Genomic DNA, 23,040 nt, shown 5'->3' on the forward strand with positions numbered 1-23,040 from the left:
TACATCAGGACAACGCAACTCACACTGCCCAAAAGACAATAGAGTTTTCGGAGCTTCAAAATATCGAATTGTTAAGCCATCTACTCTATAGGCCGACCTAAGTCCCAAAGACTTCTTTACGTTTCCAAAGATCAAGAATTCAATGCGTGGGCAGCAATTCCAGTCAACAGAACGAGCCATCGATGCCTTTAAAACAGCGATTTTGCAGGTATTAACTGAAGACTGGAATAACGGTTTTACCAATTGGTTTGAATGTATGCGTATCGATCTTGGTGGGACATATTTTGAAAAGCAATAAAGTACTTTAAGTCTATATATTTTTTGTCTTTATAGCTAAATGCAAAACAACTAAAAAGACAACCCTCGTATGTTTATATTTTTGAACTCCAGACTAATTTCCCTTATCATTTGATATAACTGCTTGGTTATCGGCAAACTTAAAAAGTAAAGGGCCGTGTTCTGTTTCCATTCATTGAATTTTTCTTTTCCACTGTTTTAAAGCTGTGTTCATAAAGTTCTCCAACGCCTAAGAAATTTATTGTTCAAAAATCTTCTGGAAAAGTTCATATTTCAGTTTTTTGGAATTGCCAAGGAGAAATAATGATCGATTTTCTGGATAGAACAATAACTGGGAATTACTATTCGACGTTACTCTCTTATATTACGATCTATCATAAAAAAATAATTTTAAAAAAATTTCTATCGTTCGTATAAGGAATTTATTTGAACTAAGTATTGTTACGTAAAAATATGAGTCATATTATAAACCTGTAAACATATTTATTCACTAATATGTTGTAGATTCTACGAGACCCTTCGATCAGCTGGCAGAAATCTACCTGAAACGGAAGCTTCCAGAAACCGGTCGAAACGATGACCTGGATTTACTTCTAGTATAATCAGAGGGATTCACCTGAATTCTCGACCGGTTGTATTTTTATATATAATAACGGAGCTTTCATTGAAGGGAACAGTTAATTTTGAAGACTCGCGCTCGCGATTTAATTGTAACGTTCGTATACATAAATTATGTAATTATTAGTCAAATAAATTGTTGTAAAGTGGTTTAATAAATTGATATAAATTATCGTGTTATTTTAATAAATTAAAATAAGAACAATATAATAAATTAGAATTAAATAAAGACGTAACAGTATCAAAAATAAATCATATAAAAAAGTTCATTCATAAACTTAATAAAAATTGCAGCTTACCTGGTGGGTACTTGTAGCTTGAGTTTCGACACTCGTACTCCTCGCTGGAGTTTGATTATTGCTTACAACAGGAGGTCCTGGGTTGGAACTTTGCGGGGGATCGTGCTTGACCGGTGCAGGTGGAGACATATTTAGAGTGGACGGATTCACAATAGTAAGCTGATTGTTGTGGTAGTACACCTGAAAGAGAATATTTGTAAATAGAAATAATTAACACATTCAAATGATTGCGAATTCAAAGAATACAACAAATTCTCTAACCAGTACAAACATGCCTTTTTGTGTATTTTAAACATATAAGATTTTCTGAACGGGATTCATAATCTGAAAATTAATAGATAAAAAATTAAAACTACCAATAAACTAAAGCCCGTTAATGGTGTTACATTTATATTTATAAGCCTAACTAAAGAACCTAATTATTTTCTTTGAAACACTTCATGCATGAAGATGCGCTCATGGACTATCTTTAGTTCATTTTATCTCCTACGCATGTGTCCATTTTTTTCGTCTTTTGTATGTCCTAGTACATGTCTTGTAGAAATAAACATTTATGTCATACTAGTTTTCTTTTTAAATGTAAATTTTTAAATTTTATCTATCTAAAATACTTTTCAAGAAAAAGTCCTAATTTTTTTTTTTACTACATTACATAATTTCAAGTTTTTCAAAACAGACTCGGTTGATTATGGATTGCTACAAAGGCCTTGAGTTTATGAGTCGTCTGTCTATTAAGTGGTATTTATTAAAATATATTTAGTGTTCTTGTGTATATTCATTGTATGAAAATTCCTAAGATTGTAACCGTTTCAAAAGATTTAAAAGAAACTCATTATATATTTCGATTATTTTTTTTTAAATAAAACTTCTAACCCCATCTATCTGTCAAGTACCTACTTGTAGCCGACTCAAGGTTTCTTCTGTAATTCCCAAATATATCCGGTAGATGAGCATATTTTTCAACTTGTCACTCACGCCCAATTTCCAGATTCAGGCGCCATGATAGCGCTTCGCTCTTTTCTGTTAAGACCGTCCAACCGTTAAGACGTGTTTTATAAAGTGGGTCTCAATTCAGAGACCCTTATTGGAGAGGCTATAATGCTGCTATTATATTTCTAATACTCGTCGCAAGATAGTATTGCTATGGAGTTATTCCAGATCATGGCCCAGTAGCAGTATCTTTTTTTGGAATCCCTAACCCCTCTTATCTAGGATGGTGGTGATTTGATATAGTACGTAGCTGAATCAATGGTTTATTTGGTGACATTAAATAAGAAGAGAAACAGAGCAGATTAAGGTTGTACCAATTTTTATTATACCTACTTTCAAGACAACAGAAATGATCATGAACTCAAAAAAAATGAAAATATAGTGAAGTGTTCTAATTTAATTTAAAGGTTTATTTTCTTCATTGTTCCTAGTTGATGAATAACTATATTATTTTCAATGTAAACAAATTTCGAAATTTGGGGTTAATATATATATACATTCATTTTCTTTATAACCAATTCTTAATTTAATACGATACAAAGATTTTTTGTTTATGATAATGTTAACATAAAATAATATTTTGGAATCCCTTTGGGATGACGTAACTTTTAATGTTTTCTTTTTGTTCATTGCTAAGAAATAATAAAGAATAGTTTTCTTGTACACTTTCAATAAATCTTAATTTTTTTTTGCTCTTCCCCTTTGAGGATAAACCAGGGGTGGCGTCCAATAATAAATTATAATTTCATATTATCTAATTGTGCTTGAATTTAAAATACGATATAGTTTCTATAACCCCGCCCTAATTCTCTTCGACAACGAGCGATTCTGGCCTTGTAATATTATTGTAGCACGGCAAGCGTTACATAAATGGCGCGCCAATCGTGGAGCGTGTATCTTCATTATAAAAACAACGTAATATGTTTATGATTTCTGTTTACATTTCGTATTTTAGACTCAAGTTGTTTGTGTATTTGCTTTTACCCAATTTTTGTTTAATCAGTTTAGAATTTTTTCTGTAAAGTATTTATATGTATTCGTTTTTAATCTTCGTAAAATTACGTAGAAATATTTCCGTCTATTTTCTAAGATCAAAATAAAACGTATTTGGAATGATGTGATGTAAACATTCACTGCTTAATTTCTTTTTGTCGGTATTCTTAATGCGGTGTTTTTCCAGACTCGTCTAAAAAATAAACATTCCATGTTAGAAATTTTGTTTACGTTCATGAAATAATTGATTTGGTATCTAAACGCTGGCCTTTTCTTAGAAGCGTTTGTAAGTAATATAATATTTCGTCGTTCTTTTTTAGTGTTTAGATTGAGTGAAACCTTGAAATTATTCCGGCTAATATGTCTCGACAATTTGTATAGTCCTCAATTCTTTTTCTTTGCAGTTCAGTCTTTTGTTTATAGAAGCATAATAATTATATTCCTCAATGTGTTTATTTTAAATAAACGAAAGGCTCTTGTTATTTGAAAAATCAATTAAGCAAATTCTATTTATGGTTTAATTTGTAGCAAACAACTGCGAATTATATCTATGTACAGGGTGATATAAAATATTATTTAAATATTTTTTTGATAAATAATTTTGATTACAGTAAATAACGGTGACAATCTAATATTTTCTTTTGTTTTGCTTTTGACGAATTTTTTTAAAATGGAGTCTTCTGTAGTACAATACCTAAAAAATAGTGAGGTTGATTATGAATTGTTTATAAGAGGTGTGAAAACGAAGAAAAGCATTAGTGAGAAGAAGACAATGCTTCGCAAATTGCTTAATAAAAATGCTGTTATTGATTTGGACGAAAATAGGTTAAATTTTGAAGAAGAAAGAATTCAAATTGACCTAGCATCATCTGATATTCGTGTTTTGATTGATGAGTTTGAAGGTGATATAAGTGACTCAGTCTATCGTAGGGCAAAAGCTCATCTCTCCCATTTATCTCTTAGAATATCCAGATTACCGGTCGAGTTTGATGAGGAAATCGAATATAAAAATGAGGCGTCTGCAAATTGTTTATTGTTGGAAGGAGAATTAGATGATAAAATTATTTCTGGTCAATTATCCTCGTCCAACCAACACGACAGAGATTAAACGTTTTATTGGTCTTTGCTCGTGGTATAGACGCTTCGTCAAGGACTTTTCTACTCTTGTTTCCCCCATTAATGATCTTTTGAAAGGAAAGAAAAAGAAAGAATCCATAGTTTGGACACCCGAAGCTGAAAATGCATTTATCGCTATAAAGGAAGCTTTGATTTCTTCCCCAGTTCTTGTACAACCTGACTATTCTCGTCCTTTTACTATTCAGTGTGACGCTAGTGACACCGGTTTGGGTGCCGTGTTGACTCAGGAAATCGATGGTGGAGAAAAAGTAATTTCTTATGCTAGCCGTTCTCTAACAAAGGCTGAGCGTTCTTATGGAACCACCGAGAAGGAAGTCCTTGCTGCTTTGTTTTCTGTGGAAAAGTTTCGTCCTTACATCGACGGTGTTGAATTTACTCTTATCACTGATCATTATTCTTTGTTATGGCTCACGAATTTGAAAAATCCCACAGGTCGTTTGGCTCGTTGGGCTATGCGCCTAAAACAATTTGATTTCCGAATTGTTCATCGTAAAGGAGCTTTTCATAAGGTGCCAGACGCACTTAGCAGGATTCACGAGAAAGATATAATTGCCTACCTTGAGGTAGACACCGATCGTATCGATCCTTGGTATGATGACTTGCGTACGAAGATTTTAACCAGTCCCGATAATTTTCCACAATGGAAAGTTGAGAATGATCTCATTTACAAGTTTATTCCCGCATGTCTCCCTTTTAATTCCAATCTAACTGAATGGAAGATTCTTGTGCCTAAACCTCAACGTGAAGGAGTCATCAAGTCATGTCATGATCCAGCTACTTGTGCACATCCGGGTGTTTACAAAACTCTTGCTCGAATTCAAGAACGCTATTACTGGCCGAAGATGCGAGAAGATGTCGTTAGTTATGTTCGTGCTTGTAAAATATGTGGAGCACAAAAAGCGCCCAATACCGCACAAATGGGAAAAATGGGTAAGGAGAAAAAAGCTGAGTATCCGTGGCAAATTATCGCTGTCGATTTGATAGGCCCTTTGACTAGAAGTAAAAATGGTTTTACGTGGCTCTTAGTTTGTGCTGACTGGTTTTCGAAATATACATTGTTACATCCTCTGCGCAAGGCTACTGCCTCTAACATATGTAAGTTTTTGGAAGAACAAGTGTTTCTAATGTTTGGAGTTCCCCAACATCTCATGTGTGATAACGCTTCAAATTTAAATTGTAATATCATGAAGGATCTTTGTAAAAGATATGATGTCCAAAAAATCTGGTTTTCTGCTGTTTATTCACCACAGGTAAATTTTGTAGAACGAAATAATCGTACTATTGGTACCGCGATTCGAAGTTATATTGATAACCATCGTGATTGGGATAAACATATTCATGAAATTCGTCAAGCCATTAATACCGCTAAACATGAAGTAACTCAATATACTCCTGCATTTCTGAATTTTGCTAGACATGTACCGTTATCTGGAAATTATTATGGTCAAGTACCCAATGATCCTGCTGATATTGAAATCCTACCGGGTGATCGTAATAGTTATGCCTCGGAAGTCAAAGGTTTAACAGAAGTTTTTTCAGTAGTGCGTAGGAATTTATCTCGTGCATATGAGCGAAATGCCAAAACTTATAATTTGCGTAAACGCGACGTACAGTTTAACGTCGGTGACCAAGTTTGGAGGAAAAACATGGTCCTATCTAGCGCTCCAAAACATTTTATGGCAAAATTGGCTCCTAAATATATTTTGTGTACGGTTATTAAGAAGTTATCTCCTTTAGTATATGTTCTTAGAAATCCAGATGGATCAAATGCCGGAAATTGGCATATAAAAGACCTAAAAGCTTATCAACCTGTCAGTATTTCGTCGGATAATTCAGATTTGTCTGAAACCGAATAAATCGGTTTTCTTAAAATTTTAATACCTTTCTTCTAAAATGTTCAGTCCATTCTTAATTTTTAATTTTTTAGTTGATTCCCTTTACGCCTTTGCGTACTTAATCTTTGCTACCTTCTCCAGCGACTATTCAACCCCTCCGTGGCCCGTGTACAGGAAGAGTTGCGCTAACGCGAACTTTATCCTGGAGAGGATTCGTTTCCTTTCCAAATTTTTTTGGCGTGGGGTCAGTACAGCACTGATACCCTAGTACTTAGTACATTGAATACCACTTTGCTTCGGCAAATCTGTCCCTTAGTGCTTCTTTCCCTTCAGGAAGTTGACACGTTTCAATTTTTTTGAGCTGTCTCGACAACCCTTGTTTTATGTCGGTGGTGTTGACTATTAGTCAGGGAGCATCCTGCTATAGTCAAGTGGATTAGTGGACCTATCCCTATTCCAATTAATAATTTTGTGTATCTCAGATGTTGTCGCAAAGAGACGAGCCTCTGGAAGTAGTGTAGGAGACTCCGCACGTCGATCTCCAGAGCAACTCAGTTTGGCTCGCACCCCAGTTCGTTGAACTGTTTTACTTTTTATTATTATAATATTGATCATTTATTGTGTTCAATATGTCTATATATATGTATATATGTCGTATTTCTTTTCGACATAAATTTTATTTTTATCTTATCTTATTCTACTTCGGTATTATTTTCTCTCTAGTTTGTATTGATCGAGATCTTGAGTTTGTGCTACCCCGACCAAGAACCTATATTGATTTTAAGGGTGTTTGCAAAATTTAATCTCATTTTATTTTTAGAATGCCTTGGTAGAATGTGATATTTTTATGCTTATGTTAGTTTATATTACAATAAATTGTACATACCTTTAGTTGTCTTCAAGTGGATACAAAATTCAATTTATCTTATTTTACGGATTTATAAATCCAAGTAATTTTTTTGGTATCTATACCAAGGATATCAAGATTCCTCTGTCTAGTTACCAATGATAGTTCATTATAGTATCTGTTCATTTTGCCTAAGTTTTACTCTTAGTGTGGAGACCTTCGAATTTCGACTCTCTATTCGAAACCCCCAAAATAATGTTTGAAAAGATTATTGCTGTCTAACATCCTCTATTCTGAATGGCCAGACACTGAGGAAGGCTAGGGATGAAGTAAGCGGATTCCCGCTAGTTGACTCGTCGGAATGATAAGCCATTCATAATTTTATTTCAGTAATAAATCTAGAATAACAGCCTCCCGCGTCAGGAAACTTTTTTAGTTCTCCAATACTTGTTTAGTTATGTAATCTAGAATTATTTAGACCCTACCCGAAGTTAACCCTACCCGAAGTTGACCTACCGATGTTGTCCCTATTATAGGCGGATGATACACGTTAGTTATCACAAATTCTAGTTGTCATACTAATAACTAAACATCAGCTTTTTTTGTTTCTATAGATGTGTCTTACAGAAATTCTGATGTCTACCTTTCCCAGTAAACTTATTAAGGCTTGTCTTTGTAGAACTTTAATGTACCAAATTTTGAACTATTAGTAACTCTTTCCTTTTCTTTGCGTATTTCTAAATGTGTCTATAATGACGCGCTGCGTTATTACCTTATGTTATTCGTGGATTAAGTCATAGATGAAAGACTCTATGCTTCCGAACAAACGATGACACATTTGTATTTTGTATCTTATGGCGTTAATGATACGATTGTATTATTATTCTTATGTTATTCGTGGATTAAGTCATAGATGAAAGACTCTACGCTTCCGAACAAACGATAACATTATTTTTTTTGTGTTTTATTGTGTTAGGTCTCATAACGACTACGCAGTAAATTATCTGTTTTGTATCTTGGTGACAACACTAGTATGTTTTGCTTTATATTACTTATGAAATTTCAAATAATAATATCTTAATTATATTGTTTCGATTGAATGCGAGCATTTGGTCTCAAATAATGATTTGTAGATATGTTTTGTTTTATTCCGCTTTGTTCATGATATTGGTTATAGGTGAAATACCCTATGCATTTTGAGAGTGAGAATGCAATTTTTTTTTTGTTTACATTTTTATAGTTGAGTCATTTCTATGCGTTCTGTTTCGCTTTGTTCTGAAATCTTTGAGTTGTTCCCACGTGAGTTGTGAAAGAAGGATTCTGTGAGTCCAGATTGTAGCTATATTTGTCCATTCTGTTTGTCTTACCTCTCCGTATATCTATTTCCACTTTTGAAAAGGTTAGTATGGTGTGCCACCATGCCTAGTCCGATTCCACGCTGGTACCCAGTTGAAATCGTGGGGAGGGCTGTGTAACCGTTTCAAAAGATTTAAAAGAAACTCATTATATATTTCGATTATTTTTTTTTAAATAAAACTTCTAACCCCATCTATCTGTCAAGTACCTACTTGTAGCCGACTCAAGGTTTCTTCTGTAATTCCCAAATATATCCGGTAGATGAGCATATTTTTCAACTTGTCACTCACGCCCAATTTCCAGATTCAGGCGCCATGATAGCGCTTCGCTCTTTTCTGTTAAGACCGTCCAACCGTTAAGACGTGTTTTATAAAGTGGGTCTCAATTCAGAGACCCTTATTGGAGAGGCTATAATGCTGCTATTATATTTCTAATACTCGTCGCAAGATAGTATTGCTATGGAGTTATTCCAGATCATGGCCCAGTAGCAGTATCTTTTTTTGGAATCCCTAACCCCTCTTATCTAGGATGGTGGTGATTTGATATAGTACGTAGCTGAATCAATGGTTTATTTGGTGACATTAAATAAGAAGAGAAACAGAGCAGATTAAGGTTGTACCAATTTTTATTATACCTACTTTCAAGACAACAGAAATGATCATGAACTCAAAAAAAATGAAAATATAGTGAAGTGTTCTAATTTAATTTAAAGGTTTATTTTCTTCATTGTTCCTAGTTGATGAATAACTATATTATTTTCAATGTAAACAAATTTCGAAATTTGGGGTTAATATATATATACATTCATTTTCTTTATAACCAATTCTTAATTTAATACGATACAAAGATTTTTTGTTTATGATAATGTTAACATAAAATAATATTTTGGAATCCCTTTGGGATGACGTAACTTTTAATGTTTTCTTTTTGTTCATTGCTAAGAAATAATAAAGAATAGTTTTCTTGTACACTTTCAATAAATCTTAATTTTTTTTTGCTCTTCCCCTTTGAGGATAAACCAGGGGTGGCGTCCAATAATAAATTATAATTTCATATTATCTAATTGTGCTTGAATTTAAAATACGATATAGTTTCTATAACCCCGCCCTAATTCTCTTCGACAACGAGCGATTCTGGCCTTGTAATATTATTGTAGCACGGCAAGCGTTACAAGATGTGTTGTTAATTTGCAAATTAAGTTATTCAATTTCTATATTAGTCTTTAAATGTGTATTTTTCTTTTTCGAGTAGTGTAATTTTTGGCATTCAAAATATTCTTTACAGTTTCTAAACAGATTTTTTTATTCTTATCTAACCGAAACATATGTTTTAAATTATTTTCAGTTCATTTATTGCTTTCTTTCAATTTATCCCCTTTTACATGCAGCCATTGCTGCTGCTACTCGAGTTGCCCACTATCCTGGCCGAAATAATTCCAATTTAAGGCAAATGACTATTTACATACAGCTACCACAGTGCTGCATTAGTATACCATCAGAAATGAAGGGCATAGAAATTACTGTGGCGACAGCTCTGTGTGTTCTAAGTTTACAAAATTATCTTAACGTTTTAAAAACAAATGGGGTAGAAAAAAACGTCGATGTCGAAAAAGTTTTTTATTTGGATAATAATCTAAAAATGGCTTCAAACATTTTTTTACAGATTAAATAAGACCAAACTGTTTCAATAAACTGATTTGTGAGAAATCCGGAGAATTTGTTAACTTTTGCAGAATGTCACGTATAGATTTTGAATTTTTGCTTCAGAAAATTGGGCCCATGATAAAAACAGACTAAAGTAAGAATTCCAATACCACATTAGTTCGCATTATTTATAGAAAGTATCATCACCAGCAATTTCGATTATTGTGCCGGAAGTTTGTAAAGCAATTAATATCGTTTTAAACGACCAAATTTAAATTTAAAGGACAAACGGCATCGGGTACACTACAATCTCTCACTAGCATATAGCTCTAAAAACTTCAGCACTTGGTCATTGCTTCACTCAACCATAGTTAACGAAAAATTTACCAAACAATAAACAAATAAGTCCGTGCACCGACAAGGCAGCATGTAAACAGTTACTGTCACTCGCACTGCAAGTCCTTTGAATTCCGTTAAAAAAAACCGCCAACGAATAGAGTATACGACAGCGGCAGTGGCATGAGTAATGGCAGCGCGAGCGACGTATTTACATACTCAAGCTGCCAACTTCCCTGCTCAATTCCTTGCTTACTGCCGCGGAAGTGAGATGCATGTAAAGGGGGTAATAGATTTTAGGTTAGGTTACGGGTTTCAATATCAGATCTGTAAGTCGACGGCTAGGTACGTCCTTTGTGATGCGCCGCACAGATGTGGCACCACAAACTGCCCTAAGTTCAGGAATGCACTTCAAACAGTCCAGAATTTCAATAAGAATCAAGTCCAAGCACCGCGAGCGGTGGAGAACCAGCCAGGCCCAGTTACGAAGGGGTTGGATATAAATATACTTCGTGTCTCCTTTCATGAGCCCGATGAAACTCCTTTGCTACCGCCCACTTTATTATCCCTCGTCTAAGTTAGCCCCACTCCCTACTTCCGAAGACCTTTAAAAAACTAAGCCAGGGGCAAGACTTCTAAATGGCTGCACAAGGAACAAAAAGGTTAAAGATACTTCGAGTTAACATCGGAAGGGCCAAAATGACACACCAACTGATATATGCAAAAGCTCTCGACATTGGAGCAGACTTTTTTATTGTTCCCGAGCCACACAACAACATTACTAAAAATGAAGGCTGGATAGCCGATATAAACGCAGATGTTGCTATATACATAATGAATAAGAAAGTGTGCATAAATAAGATTGTCAAGAAAGAGGGGCACATGATAGTTAAAATAGGAAGTCTGGCTATCATTGCCTGCTACATCTTCTTCTTCTTGTAGTGCCTATCCGCTTCGGATGTTGACGACCATCATGGCAATCTGTATTTTGCTGCATCTTACCTAACATCAACCTGATGCGCTACAAAGAACAGGTCGAGAATATTACAATGACGTCCCAAACACATCGGGACTTTATACTGGCTGGAGAAGTGAATGCCAAATCAATGAGGGTCCCCCAGAAACGACCATAGAGGGGAGATGTGGAATGACTGAGATGACCTAGTAGTGCTAAACAATGGAAAACCCACATTTGTAAGAGGTGAGAGTTTACGTCACATAGATATTACCCTTGTGAATGAAAGTTATGCCAGGAAGATTGTGGGCTGGGATGTGTTGTGAGGATAATCCCTACACTTTTCACAGATACATAATCTTTGAAATTGAGATCAAGGTCTCGAAGATCGGTCGGAAAAAAAGTAACCTTCAATAGAGAAGCTTATACGACGGAGATAAGTAACCTACAAGAAGATAATACCGAGTTCCAAGATTTTAGACAGAAAATTATTAACGCATACGCTTCAAGTAGCTCCACCGAGAACGTCACATATACAGTTCCATACTGGTGGAATGACGAGATCCAGAGCAAAAGAGCCGAATGCTTTAGACTAAGGCGAACGGTACAAAGGTTAAGAACAAGAATCCCACAACACATTGAAAATTACAAGCGAGCTAAAAAAGCATTGGGTAAAAAAATAAAACGGGCGAAGCATGCTTGCTGGCAGAACCTATGCATTGCACTAGAAGATGATATACGGGTCGAAGCCTATAGGATTGCCACAAAAATATTAAAGACAGATACCCCATACAAAATTTGTGAAAAAAACGGAAGGAAATAGCTAATACCCTATTTGCTGCTAGGCTCCCATAAAAGTTGACTCAAAATAACGTCAACGTTCGATCTGACGATTTTTCGTCTGAAGAAATAGCAATAGCGACGAGAAGTATTAAATTAGAAAAATCAGCTGGTCCTGATGGTGTGCCTTCTGAAGCGATAAAGATATTCATAGAAAAAAATCCTAAGATGGTCCCGACGATCTTCAATCAACTCCTCCAGAAGCAAATTATTCCCAAAGAGGCAAGACTGACGCTAATACTTAAACCGGGCAAAGACCCCGAGACTGCCAACTATTATAGACCGATCTGCCTTCTAGACAGCCTGGGAAAATGTTATGAAAATCTTAATTAAAAATTCGACTATCTTCTATCAATGCGGTAAGAGAAATAACTGAGAATGTGTAAAAACGACGAGGAAGAAATGGGCCACCCTCATGATGTTTAATGTGAGAAACGCATTCAACTCTGCCAACTGGGATCATACATATGATCACCGCATTGGAAAAAGCAAATGTGTCAGATTATTTGATAAATATAATTTAGAACTACCTCAATGAAAGGTATGCCCAAGTGACAAAACCTGAACACATGAAAACATCAGCAGGTGTACCACTAGGATCCGTACTAGGACCAACGCTTTGGAACGTTTTATATAATGAAATACTAGAAATCGACTATGGAGCAGAGACCAAAGCCATTGCATACGCAGACGATCTAGCTTTACTCATTCAAAGTAACAACAACTTGGAGTTAGAAATGCTAGTCAACAGAAGCTGCAAAAAGTCAACAGATGAATGGTAAAACAAGATCTAGAGTTGGCAACAGAAAAAACAGAAATTCTTAGCCCAAGATGCCGTCCAAATCTGACTTTTGTAATAGGTAGTGCAAGGACAGAGTCTATGTACTGTGCTAAATATCTGGGCATCCAGCTGGACAGGTTTAAGATTTGCAAAGCACCTGATGAAAGTAGTCTACAGAGCAGAAGAGAGATCAGCGGCATTAATAAAAATTATGTCAAACATCGGCGGTCCAAGTACCCTCAAAAGAAGAATGTACCTTCAGGTTGTATATTCTACCCTCTTATACGGCGCCTACATATGGTACGAAGTCTTGAGAATGGCTAAATATGAAGAACTGCTTGCAAAGGCGCAAAGATAGCCCATACTAAAGGTAGCAACGTGTACCGGACTACTTCTACGACTGACAGGTCATAACGGGTACGCTCCCCATGCTAAAGAAAGAGAAACTCTAAATAACAGAGAAAACGGTCATCTACCAGAAATAAAATATGAAGTAAGATCGCATGCGCTGGAAATACGACAAAATGAATGGGAGGCACAAACGGCGAACGCTCAATAGACCAAAATGGTACTCCCTGATGTGGTAACATGGTCCAAATGTAGGTTCAGAAGTAATAGTAAAGTAAGTCAGAAGTAAGTAGAGTACTAGTAAAATTGTTTCGTGCGATATAGTCTGCAATATCTTTGGTATTGCAATATGTAAACATGAGATATTTAAAGTAAGGTTAAGAAGTAATAGTAAAGTATGTAAGTCAGAAGTAAGTAGAATACTAGTAAAATTGTTTCGTGCGATATAGTCTGCAATCTCTTTGGTATTGCAATATGTAAACATGAGATATTTAAAGTCAGATAAATGTTGTAGAATTATTAGATTCATCTACATTTCATATTGCTATGAGATACATTCCCCGCATCATTCTTTACGTATCGATGAATTATTGCAGATTGTAAAATCCAGAATTTGTGTAACAATATTGAGAATCTGATTTACCAAGCCTTTACAAAAATCTTACTTTGTACAAAAATCTAACCGGAATTGCAAAATATTTTAACGGTTGTTATGTAATTTAGTTTCACACACAGTGGTGACTATTTTCTGTCATCGAAAGTAGATGGCGCTACGCCAATGGTAAATGTGCTTAAGAATGCCGCGTTTCTCTGTCGCGGTCTTTTTTCGACTTAGGCGGAAATCACTATAACTAGTGTGGATCTAAACGAAAGTTTTTACGTAATTTCTATGACTTGGCGGATCTCTTGGCTAATGTGGCGTCGAAATTCCTCCTCCATCGCCGATGCAGCAAATTAAATCTAATAGAAATAGTAAAAAGGCATTTCAGGGATGCATACTTTACCCCATTTTTTCCATTTGCATTCATCATCATCATCATCATAAGTGGCTCGACCATCGAGCAAAAAGACAAAAGAGGGAATCTAATCGTTATGAAAAGGCGACCAAAAAAGTGGCCTCTGATGGCGGACATATCCGGAAATGCGAATGCGCCAAATTTAAATTTTCCGACACTTATTAACAGTAGCTATAAAATAGTTTTCAGAATGTGTCTTAGACGAGAAAATTTTAATTAAATATTAACGATAACAGTCTAAAATGTGAAACAATTGTTAAAAAACTTCAATATAAATAAGATTTCATGTGACAGTTGGGACAAATAATAACATAACCCAACTAAATTTGATTTCTTAAACAAGGAAAGACTCTCTTTCTTTGTTTAATTTGGCCTCTCAAGATGGCACTTCCTGTCTAACAATATTTTTGCCCCCACTACCTTTACATTCCCTCTTTTGTCTTTTTGCTCGATGGGCTCGACAATCCGTTGTGGATCTTGGCCTGCTCACAAAAAAGTCGCCACTCCTGTCGATTCCTGGCAACTTCTCTCCATCTTCTAACCCCTAGAATCTGTAGGTCTTCTTCCACATCATCAATCCATCTCATTCGTGGTCGTCCTCTGCTTCTTGTGCCCTCTGGTTTTGAAAATGTTAATCTCTTCGTGTATTCGTGATCTGACATCCTAGCAATGTGTCCAGCCCATCTAAGTCTCTGCACTTTAACGAATTTGCATTACCAGTTGTTATTTTCCATACTTTTTTTTTCTTCGGCGGATCAAAAGATTCCACTCTTTAGTTACAGGGTCGCCATGTTATGTTGGTACTAGAGTTATGGAGACATCTTGAACCAGGTGTGATGGTAGAACTTCTTTAATGTAATATTTCGTAAACAGATTCAATGTATTGTTGAAAAGATACATTTATTGGTAATTTTACATTAACAACATTTACAACATTACCACTAATAAAATATTGAGGTAGGCCTGACAGCGATAAACTATAAATATATCAACTTTGGTGTGACCGTGAAACATGTCATGAGTGTGTTAATCAACAATTTACACAAACAATTATTTTACAAGGAAATTATTTAATATTCCCTGTTCCCGATTAGAGAAAGGCATGTGCATAATTCACAATTAGCTAACAAACTGCTTTAGTAGTTTAACTAATAATTAGCTGTTTTCTTGTCGAAGTCTCAAATGAAAGAAAAGAAAAATACATAATTAACACTTACCTTTTCTGGTGGTAACAGTTTTCCAGAAGCCAAGATCTTCTGTTGTTCGGTAAACAACATCTTCAAAGTATTCTGTATATCCGTATCAGCGGGAGTAGATCTAGCAGATAACGTCTGTATTTGCATCTGAATATTGCGCAGGTGTTGCTGCTTCTGTGGCGTCAGTTGAATAGTAGTGATTCTCTGTTGGGGTTGAGTCGTTGGAGGGGTTATATTTGTGCCGCTCGGTACGTTGTTCATGTTCGATTCTTCGAGTATTTGGACGAGGATCTTATCCACGTCAGGGTTTGTGTTACTACCTGCAAAAGATGTATGTTATTTAATAAAAAAACAAATTTACTATATGAGTGTTAATTATTAAATGACGCCAAATAGACGAAGAGGAAGAAAAAGGGGAAGATTTGAGCAGTAAAGAAGACATAAACCGGGAAATAAGAGAACAAGAGCTGGAAGAAAATCTTTGGACATACTGAGATACGACGAATACACTCAATGTTTTGCATAAATCATAGAAGGAAAATATATTTTGGGAAAAATCAGCTTTATTCGCCTTTAACATTAATACACTTTGCATTCGAACAACCCAATCATCGAAGCATTTATGACTTCCTCTTAGTATGCTTTCACTTCCTCATCTGGCGTCTTAAAAAATTTACCGCGTAGTTTTTTTTTAATTTCGGGAACGTAAGGAAATCACGCGGAGCCAAATCAGAAATGTATACAGGATGGCTCACGGGATGTTATACCAGCGGTGTTAGAGTTGTCATTGTTCTGGTGCAAGAGGATGCGACGATTCCGGTTGTTTTTGCGGAGTTAATCAATCATTTCTGACAAACAAATGGTAGCATTGACGGTTTTACTATTCACTAACGATCGTGACATGTCGCAACCATATTTTGCCAACACTGCGAGAGCAGACAACTACTTTGCAAACAATAAATATTACCAAATTATTTTTAACTACATATATTCACCAAATACCATTTTATTTACAAAAAAGTCCTTCAGTTTGTAGTCATTTTCCATTTAAGCCTTATATAACTTAAAAATATCACAAGGGAACAAACTTACCATTAGAATCCTGGGATATGACAGTAGGTGCCACCTTTTGCTGCTTAGGAACTTGAGGAATGGCTGGTGAAGGAGCAACAGGCTTCGATCTTTCAGATACCGTTGTTTTGGGCTGCACTTGCACCTGTACTGAAGGTTGAACCATCGCCTGCGGTTGCACAGGCTTAGTTTGCTGTAGGAGTTGAGGCTGAATGTGATTTTGAGGTAGAACTTGTTTTGGTGGTGCATTTAAGGCACTAACTAAAGATTTATTAACGTTTTCCTTGACTGGCTCCAAATTATTGCTTGGTTTGACCTAAAATATAAAAGAAAGCGATTTGAGTAGCTTTTCATTAGATATTTGAGGGTTAAAATTCGTTTTTTGAAACTGACTAATTCCATGTTCATTTAGAAGTATCCAGTGCTTGGCTGAATACCATAATATTAAATAAAAAATACACCCCTTTTTGTAAAAGGTATTTGGTCCTACCGACTCATCATCAATGAGACTTGATAAAAACATGCGTGCAGCCATATGTATGGGTATAAAACCCTGAAGTTACATTTTAATTCTTATATTAAACATAAATAATACCGATAATTATTGATTATGGATGCCAACTGTAAGAGAATTTCATGATACTCTACTTAAAAATGAGTTATCCCTGAAGGCTTGTTACCGATAAAGCGGATTGAATTTATGTACAAGAGATGAAAATTGCATTTTATGCATAAGAAAAATGCATTTCCATAGAAATTGACAAATTTGGAACTCGGAAAATATAGATTAGTTTAATTTTGGTGTTCGAGGTCGCTGAACACGAATAACTACCTCGTGCCCAAGGTGGACTTCATCTGCAGATTTTCATATTAATTTCATTCAAAATCAATAGGAAGTCACTACTCGGGGGCTTTCGAAGTCGCTGAATACAAATAACTTAACAGCGATACTCCACGAAGTACCGAGTGCCCAGGGCAGACGTCTCATAGAGTTTTATGTTAATTTCACTCAAATTCATTTGACAGTCATTACTCGGAGAGTTTTCGTCGCTAAACAGGAATATCATGGCCGCGATAGTCCCCGAAGTACTTGGTGCCCGGGAAGGACCTTTTCACCTGGATTTTTATGTTATTTCAATTCAAAATTAGTTGGAAGTCATTAATCGGGGGATTTTTGGGGTCGCTGAACACGAATATCATGGCGCCGACGGTTTTCGAAGTATCCGCTACTCATAAAAGCTGGTACAAGCGCCTGGAAATATCTTGAGTATTACATTATTTACACTGGTGTATATAATTTTTATTTTAAATTTTTTATTTAACATTTATGATAAAAATGTGTTATCAAACGAAGATAATCAAAAATCTTAGGCTTGAAGGGCTAGGAAGCTGTGTCATCTTTACCGGAACATAATAATTTTCTTTGAGTTCCCATCCTCATTCAGTTGCATTTAAAACTCCTCTAAATAACCAATTGTGTAATTGCAAAACTACTCTGTTCAGATGCTGTGTGAATGCATTTACTGTTAACAGAATTTTGCCGAGCAATATTTTTTTATTTTTGGCAGTAACCATTAAATACATTCTATACATATATGTTTCAGTCAACTTAATATGTGTTGGTTTAAATTTATCAGGTATATTTATTTGGCTTCCTAAAATTAAGTGAAGCACCATACATTACTAAAAGTAATTGAGAACCATGTTCAACTATCTTTTAGCAGTCAAACCAACTTCTTTAAAATTCTGTGCATCCATGGCAAGATCAGGATTATATTACGGGCTTTATATTATAACACTCAAACTTCAAAACCTGAACGCCAAATTTGGAAAGGGTAGCACAAGCAATGTAGTTAAAAATTTTGGATTAGGTAATAGAAATCAAAGAGGAGATAGGTTGATACAATTCTGCCAAGATAATAATGTAATTGTTACAAACACGTTCCTTGAATTACCTAATAGACGGTTGTACACGTGGAAATCGCCAAAAGATAATGAACATCAGACAATGAGAAATCAAATAGATTATACAATGATCAAAGAAAGATATCGGAATAGTATTACTGCAGTCAAAACACAACTTGAGCAGATATAGCATCTAACCATAATCTCTTAGTAGCGCATATGAAAATTAAAATGAAAAGAATAGAGAAGACAGCAAAAGAAGAAAGAACTGATATAGCACTAAAAGATCCAGAAATCAGAGAAAATATCAAAGAAAAAATAAATGAATGTCTAAACACTGTACAGATTGAAGGGGAATGCAATGAAGAAAACATCAACAAAAACTGGGAAAAAATAAATGCTGACTTAAAAGAACCTTCAAAAAAGTATCTATGCAAAACCAAAGAAAAGAAAAAAAGACTGGATGACGGACGAAATACTTGATGAACAAAAGAAGAGTATCTAACGATAAAAATAAATCATTGTACCAGCAAACACAAAAGGAAATACGGCGACGAATTCGAATAGCAAAAGAAAATTGTTTAAAAGAAAAATGTGATGAAATAGAAATGCTACAAAATAAACATGACTGTTTTAATTTACACAGGAAAATCAAAGAATTAACTAGAAGACCAGAATATAAACAGAATATACTAGTTGATGAAAAGAGAGACACAGTAATGGATAAAGAAAGCAAATTTATGGTATGGGCAAACAATATAGAACAGCTGTTTAACGACAAACGAGGCAAAATAGATAATGAATATTTCGTTGAAAAGACTGGACTAGAAATAACAGAAAGTGAAGTAAAACACACAATTAAAGAAATGAAAACTGGGAAAGCAGTAGGACCAGACGAAATACCGACAGAAATATTGCAACTTATCGCCGACTGCAATATACATGTTATTGTCTTATTATTTAATATCATATACAGAACAGGTATAAAACCTAAAGAATGGCTTCTATTAACATTCGTGACTATACTGAAAAAGAAAAACGCCAGACAATGTTGCGATCACCGTACCATTAGTCTAATGTGCCACATACTAAAAGTATTCCTTAAGATTATTCATCGTAGAATATATAAAAAGTTAGAACAAGATATTGGACAAACTCAGTTCGGATTTAGAAATGCTCAAGGAATCAGAGAAGCATTATATGTAGTAAATGTGCTAATACAGAGATGTCTAGATGTAATACAAGAACATCTATGTCTGCTTCTTAGATTATAACAAGGCATTCCATACAGTGAAACATAATCTGTTAATAAAACTACTGAGAACAAAGAACACAGGATATAAGAATAATAAATAATCTGTATTATGAATAAGAAGCTGTCGTAAGAATAAATAATTTAAAAACTAATAAAATAAAAATCAAAAGAGGTGTTAGACAGGGTTGTGTCTTGTCGCCATCACTGTTTAATGCATACTCAGAAGAAATATTCAAAAAAGCATTCGAAGATGAAGTAGCAGGCATAAATATAAATGGCCTACCCATATGTGAAATTAAATATGCTGATGATACAATACTAATAGCAGAAAATATTACAGATCTACAAAGAATTTTAGATAAGGTTGTTGCAGCGAGTGAAGAATTGGGTCTGTCACTAAACATAAAGAAAACAAAATTCATGGTTATATCAAAGAAAAATATTAGATACACAATCTACACGTAAATAATATGACGATAGAACGAGTTCAGAATTATAACTATTTAGGGGCAAACATTAATGAGACAAACGATTATACCAAAGAAATTAGAATAGAAAAGGCTAAAAATGCATTCAATAATATGAAACAAATATTATGTTGTAAAGACCTCAGCATAAATCTTAGAAAACGAGTAGGTACTAAGGTGTTAGGTATTTTCTGTTCTTATGTATGGTATGGAGACATGGACTTTAAATAAACAATGTTTCAATAAATTGCATTTGAACTGTGGACATATCGAAGATTGCTGAGAATCTCCTGGATAGACAGAATAACCATATAACACGTGGTGACAGATATGAATTCCTAAAACTAATAATGCAGGGAAAGATTCAAGGAAAGCGCAGCATAGGTAGAAGAAGAATGTCCTGGCTGAGAAACCTCAGAGAATGGTTTGGATGCAGCTCAACTGAACTCTTTCGGGCTGTAGTGTCAAAAGTTAGAATAGCAGTGATGATTACCAACCTTCGTCGCGGAGATGGCACGTAAAGAAGAACTCAAACTTCTTTTTTATTCTGCAATGAAGAAATCTAATAACACCAAAATTAAAAACCTACTTTGCTTTAAACGCTTTATCACTTTTTTGATAATTTTTAGAATAAACTAAAACAGAACGAGAAAAAAAACGAATGTAAAATAATTAACTTGGAGAGTATCTGCATACTAGTATGTATGAGAGAATAAGTGTAAAAGCATACGTGAAAAAAGGCGGGGGCTGCTATAGTATGTATGGCTATGTGTATATGTATCATGAAAATTGCTTACATATTTTCTCCCTACACAAGTGTTGGCTGTTGATAAGGTTATGGCCGAATATTGGAAAAGACAACTTTATACATGTATTTTATGACACTAGGAGCGAGTTTTGTTACTGCTATGATTACTTAATCGCAGTGAACATAGTGACACCTGATTGGTGCATCGATTTAGTCAAGCAGGTGCTTTATTTTGCTGAACAGTAGTACAACTCACTCCTTGATTGGTTAAAACGATTGGACTAATGGTAAAACTGACCCCGAACCAAATGAGTCTTCTTACTCGTACTGTAACATAACGAGTGGCAACAGTTGTTTGCTTTCATCCGCCTGGCTTATTTTAAAGTATAAGGTCCGGAAAGGTTATTTATATCTACCATCCGGCCCAAATTATTGTAATATAACAGGCCAGCTGACAGGTTGCTTCAAGAAGGAATACAATGTTCCTCAGAACATCAGCCTCGTTACCCAGCTTACAAGTGGCAACGGATCGGTACCTGCCTTATAAGTGGTGCAATCTATGCCCAGCAACTATACAGATCCGAGCCAATCCCTCGAGAACTTAAAGCAAGATGTGTCAAGAGTTATAGCACAGGCAGACAGACGGACAACGAGACGTTTTTAATAAGGATCTGTACAGTACTTAATATTTCCATAGAACAATCATATATCCTAGATACAAATAATGCTTTCGATCTCATAAATGATTAAAATGTAAAACCTACACCAAATTGTTATAGATAATTTAACTTACCGGCTCATTATCCGTTTCCTGCAGAATATTCTTTATACTCTGAATTTTATTAACCTTCTTCAGAGTTTTTGATTTAGGCGATAATTTCTTTTCTATCTGGTCTTTATTTGGACGCTGCATGAAAATCGTCTGGCCGTTGACAGTCAATTGACCATTTCTTTTTAGCTGCTCTAATTGATCGGGTGTCAAATTAACTACATAGGAAGCCGGAGGTGGGTTGCTTTGATTTTGTTGGTTATCATTCAAGTTCTGTTGTTGCTGTTGCTGCTGCTGTTGTTGACTCTGTTGCTGATGGCTAATGTGATGTTGTATAGGTTGAACAGTTTGTACTGGAGGCTGTGACTTTTGGAAAGGTTGCACCTTTAAAACAGGTTGTGTATGTGATGGATTTATATGGATATTTTGTACAGGAGATTGTGTTGGCTGTGGGTGAACACTTTGAATATTTTGCTGTACAGTCTGAACATTTGGTTGTACGCTCCGCACATTTTGCTGCACACTTTGAAGGTTTTGTTGTACACTCTGTACATTCTGTTGAATATTTTGTACGTTTTGCTGGACACTCTGAACATTTTGGACACTTTGCATAGTCTGTGAGTGAACATTTTGGGTAGGTACATGTGAATGTACCATGTGATTCTGCTGCTGTAGAAGACTTTGTATCTGGCCTTGTATCTGCGACTGCAAACTGTGTACTTGTGACTGCGACATAGTATGGATAGGTTGAATAGGTTGTACTTGAGAGTGTATGCTCTGTATGGGTTGCGGCTGAACTATTTGCATAGGTTGTTGCAGAGCATTAACAGTCTGGTGTTGAATAGTCTGTTGGACAGTTTGCTGCTGTATTTGAGGCTGCAAAGATTGTATTGTATGCTGTACTGTTTGCGGCTGAACAGTCTGTTGTTGAACAGTTTGTATCGTTTGACTTTGCACAGTCTGTTGTTGTATTGTCTGCACTGATTGTTGCTGAATAGTTTGGACAGTTTGTTGCACTGTCTGTTGATCCATGGAAGGTTGTAAAACCAATCCCCCCAATAGACTCTGTAGAATAATCTGAGATTGTAAATCTGAATTAATAGTCGGGTCATGCTGCAGTACCAGACGACCATCTTCTCCGACAGTTAATTTAAATCCGCCACTTCTTTGAAGCATTAGGCCATTGTTTATAGTAAAGTTTGGGGCTATAAAGGAATTAAAAGGAATACCGGCTTGTGCCGTAGCTGCCTGAGAAGTACTATTCGAGATCATGCCACTTTGAAAGTTTTGATTTAACACCTGAAATTCAAATTAAATATAATTAAATATAATTAAATA

The 23,040-nt window shown here is 35.3% G+C and overlaps 1 protein-coding gene across 4 annotated transcripts in view; it reads right to left on the reverse strand.

Moving 5' to 3' along the window:
• The window catches only part of LOC140436577 (uncharacterized), a 68,664-nt gene that overhangs the window by 25,491 nt on the left and 20,133 nt on the right, over positions 1-23,040 (reverse strand). For all 4 annotated transcript variants that reach the window (XM_072525518.1, XM_072525520.1, XM_072525519.1 and 1 more), the window contains exons 6-9: positions 21,727-23,001; positions 16,580-16,874; positions 15,509-15,807; positions 1,215-1,394 (exon numbers count right to left, since the gene is read on the reverse strand). In XM_072525518.1, coding sequence (XP_072381619.1) covers positions 1,215-1,394; positions 15,509-15,807; positions 16,580-16,874; positions 21,727-23,001 — 2,049 coding nt within the window. The remainder of the gene's footprint in view (positions 1-1,214; positions 1,395-15,508; positions 15,808-16,579; positions 16,875-21,726; positions 23,002-23,040) is intronic.

The sequence above is a fragment of the Diabrotica undecimpunctata genome, chromosome 3, assembly GCF_040954645.1.
Source record: "Diabrotica undecimpunctata isolate CICGRU chromosome 3, icDiaUnde3, whole genome shotgun sequence".
NCBI lineage: Eukaryota > Metazoa > Arthropoda > Insecta > Coleoptera > Chrysomelidae > Diabrotica > Diabrotica undecimpunctata.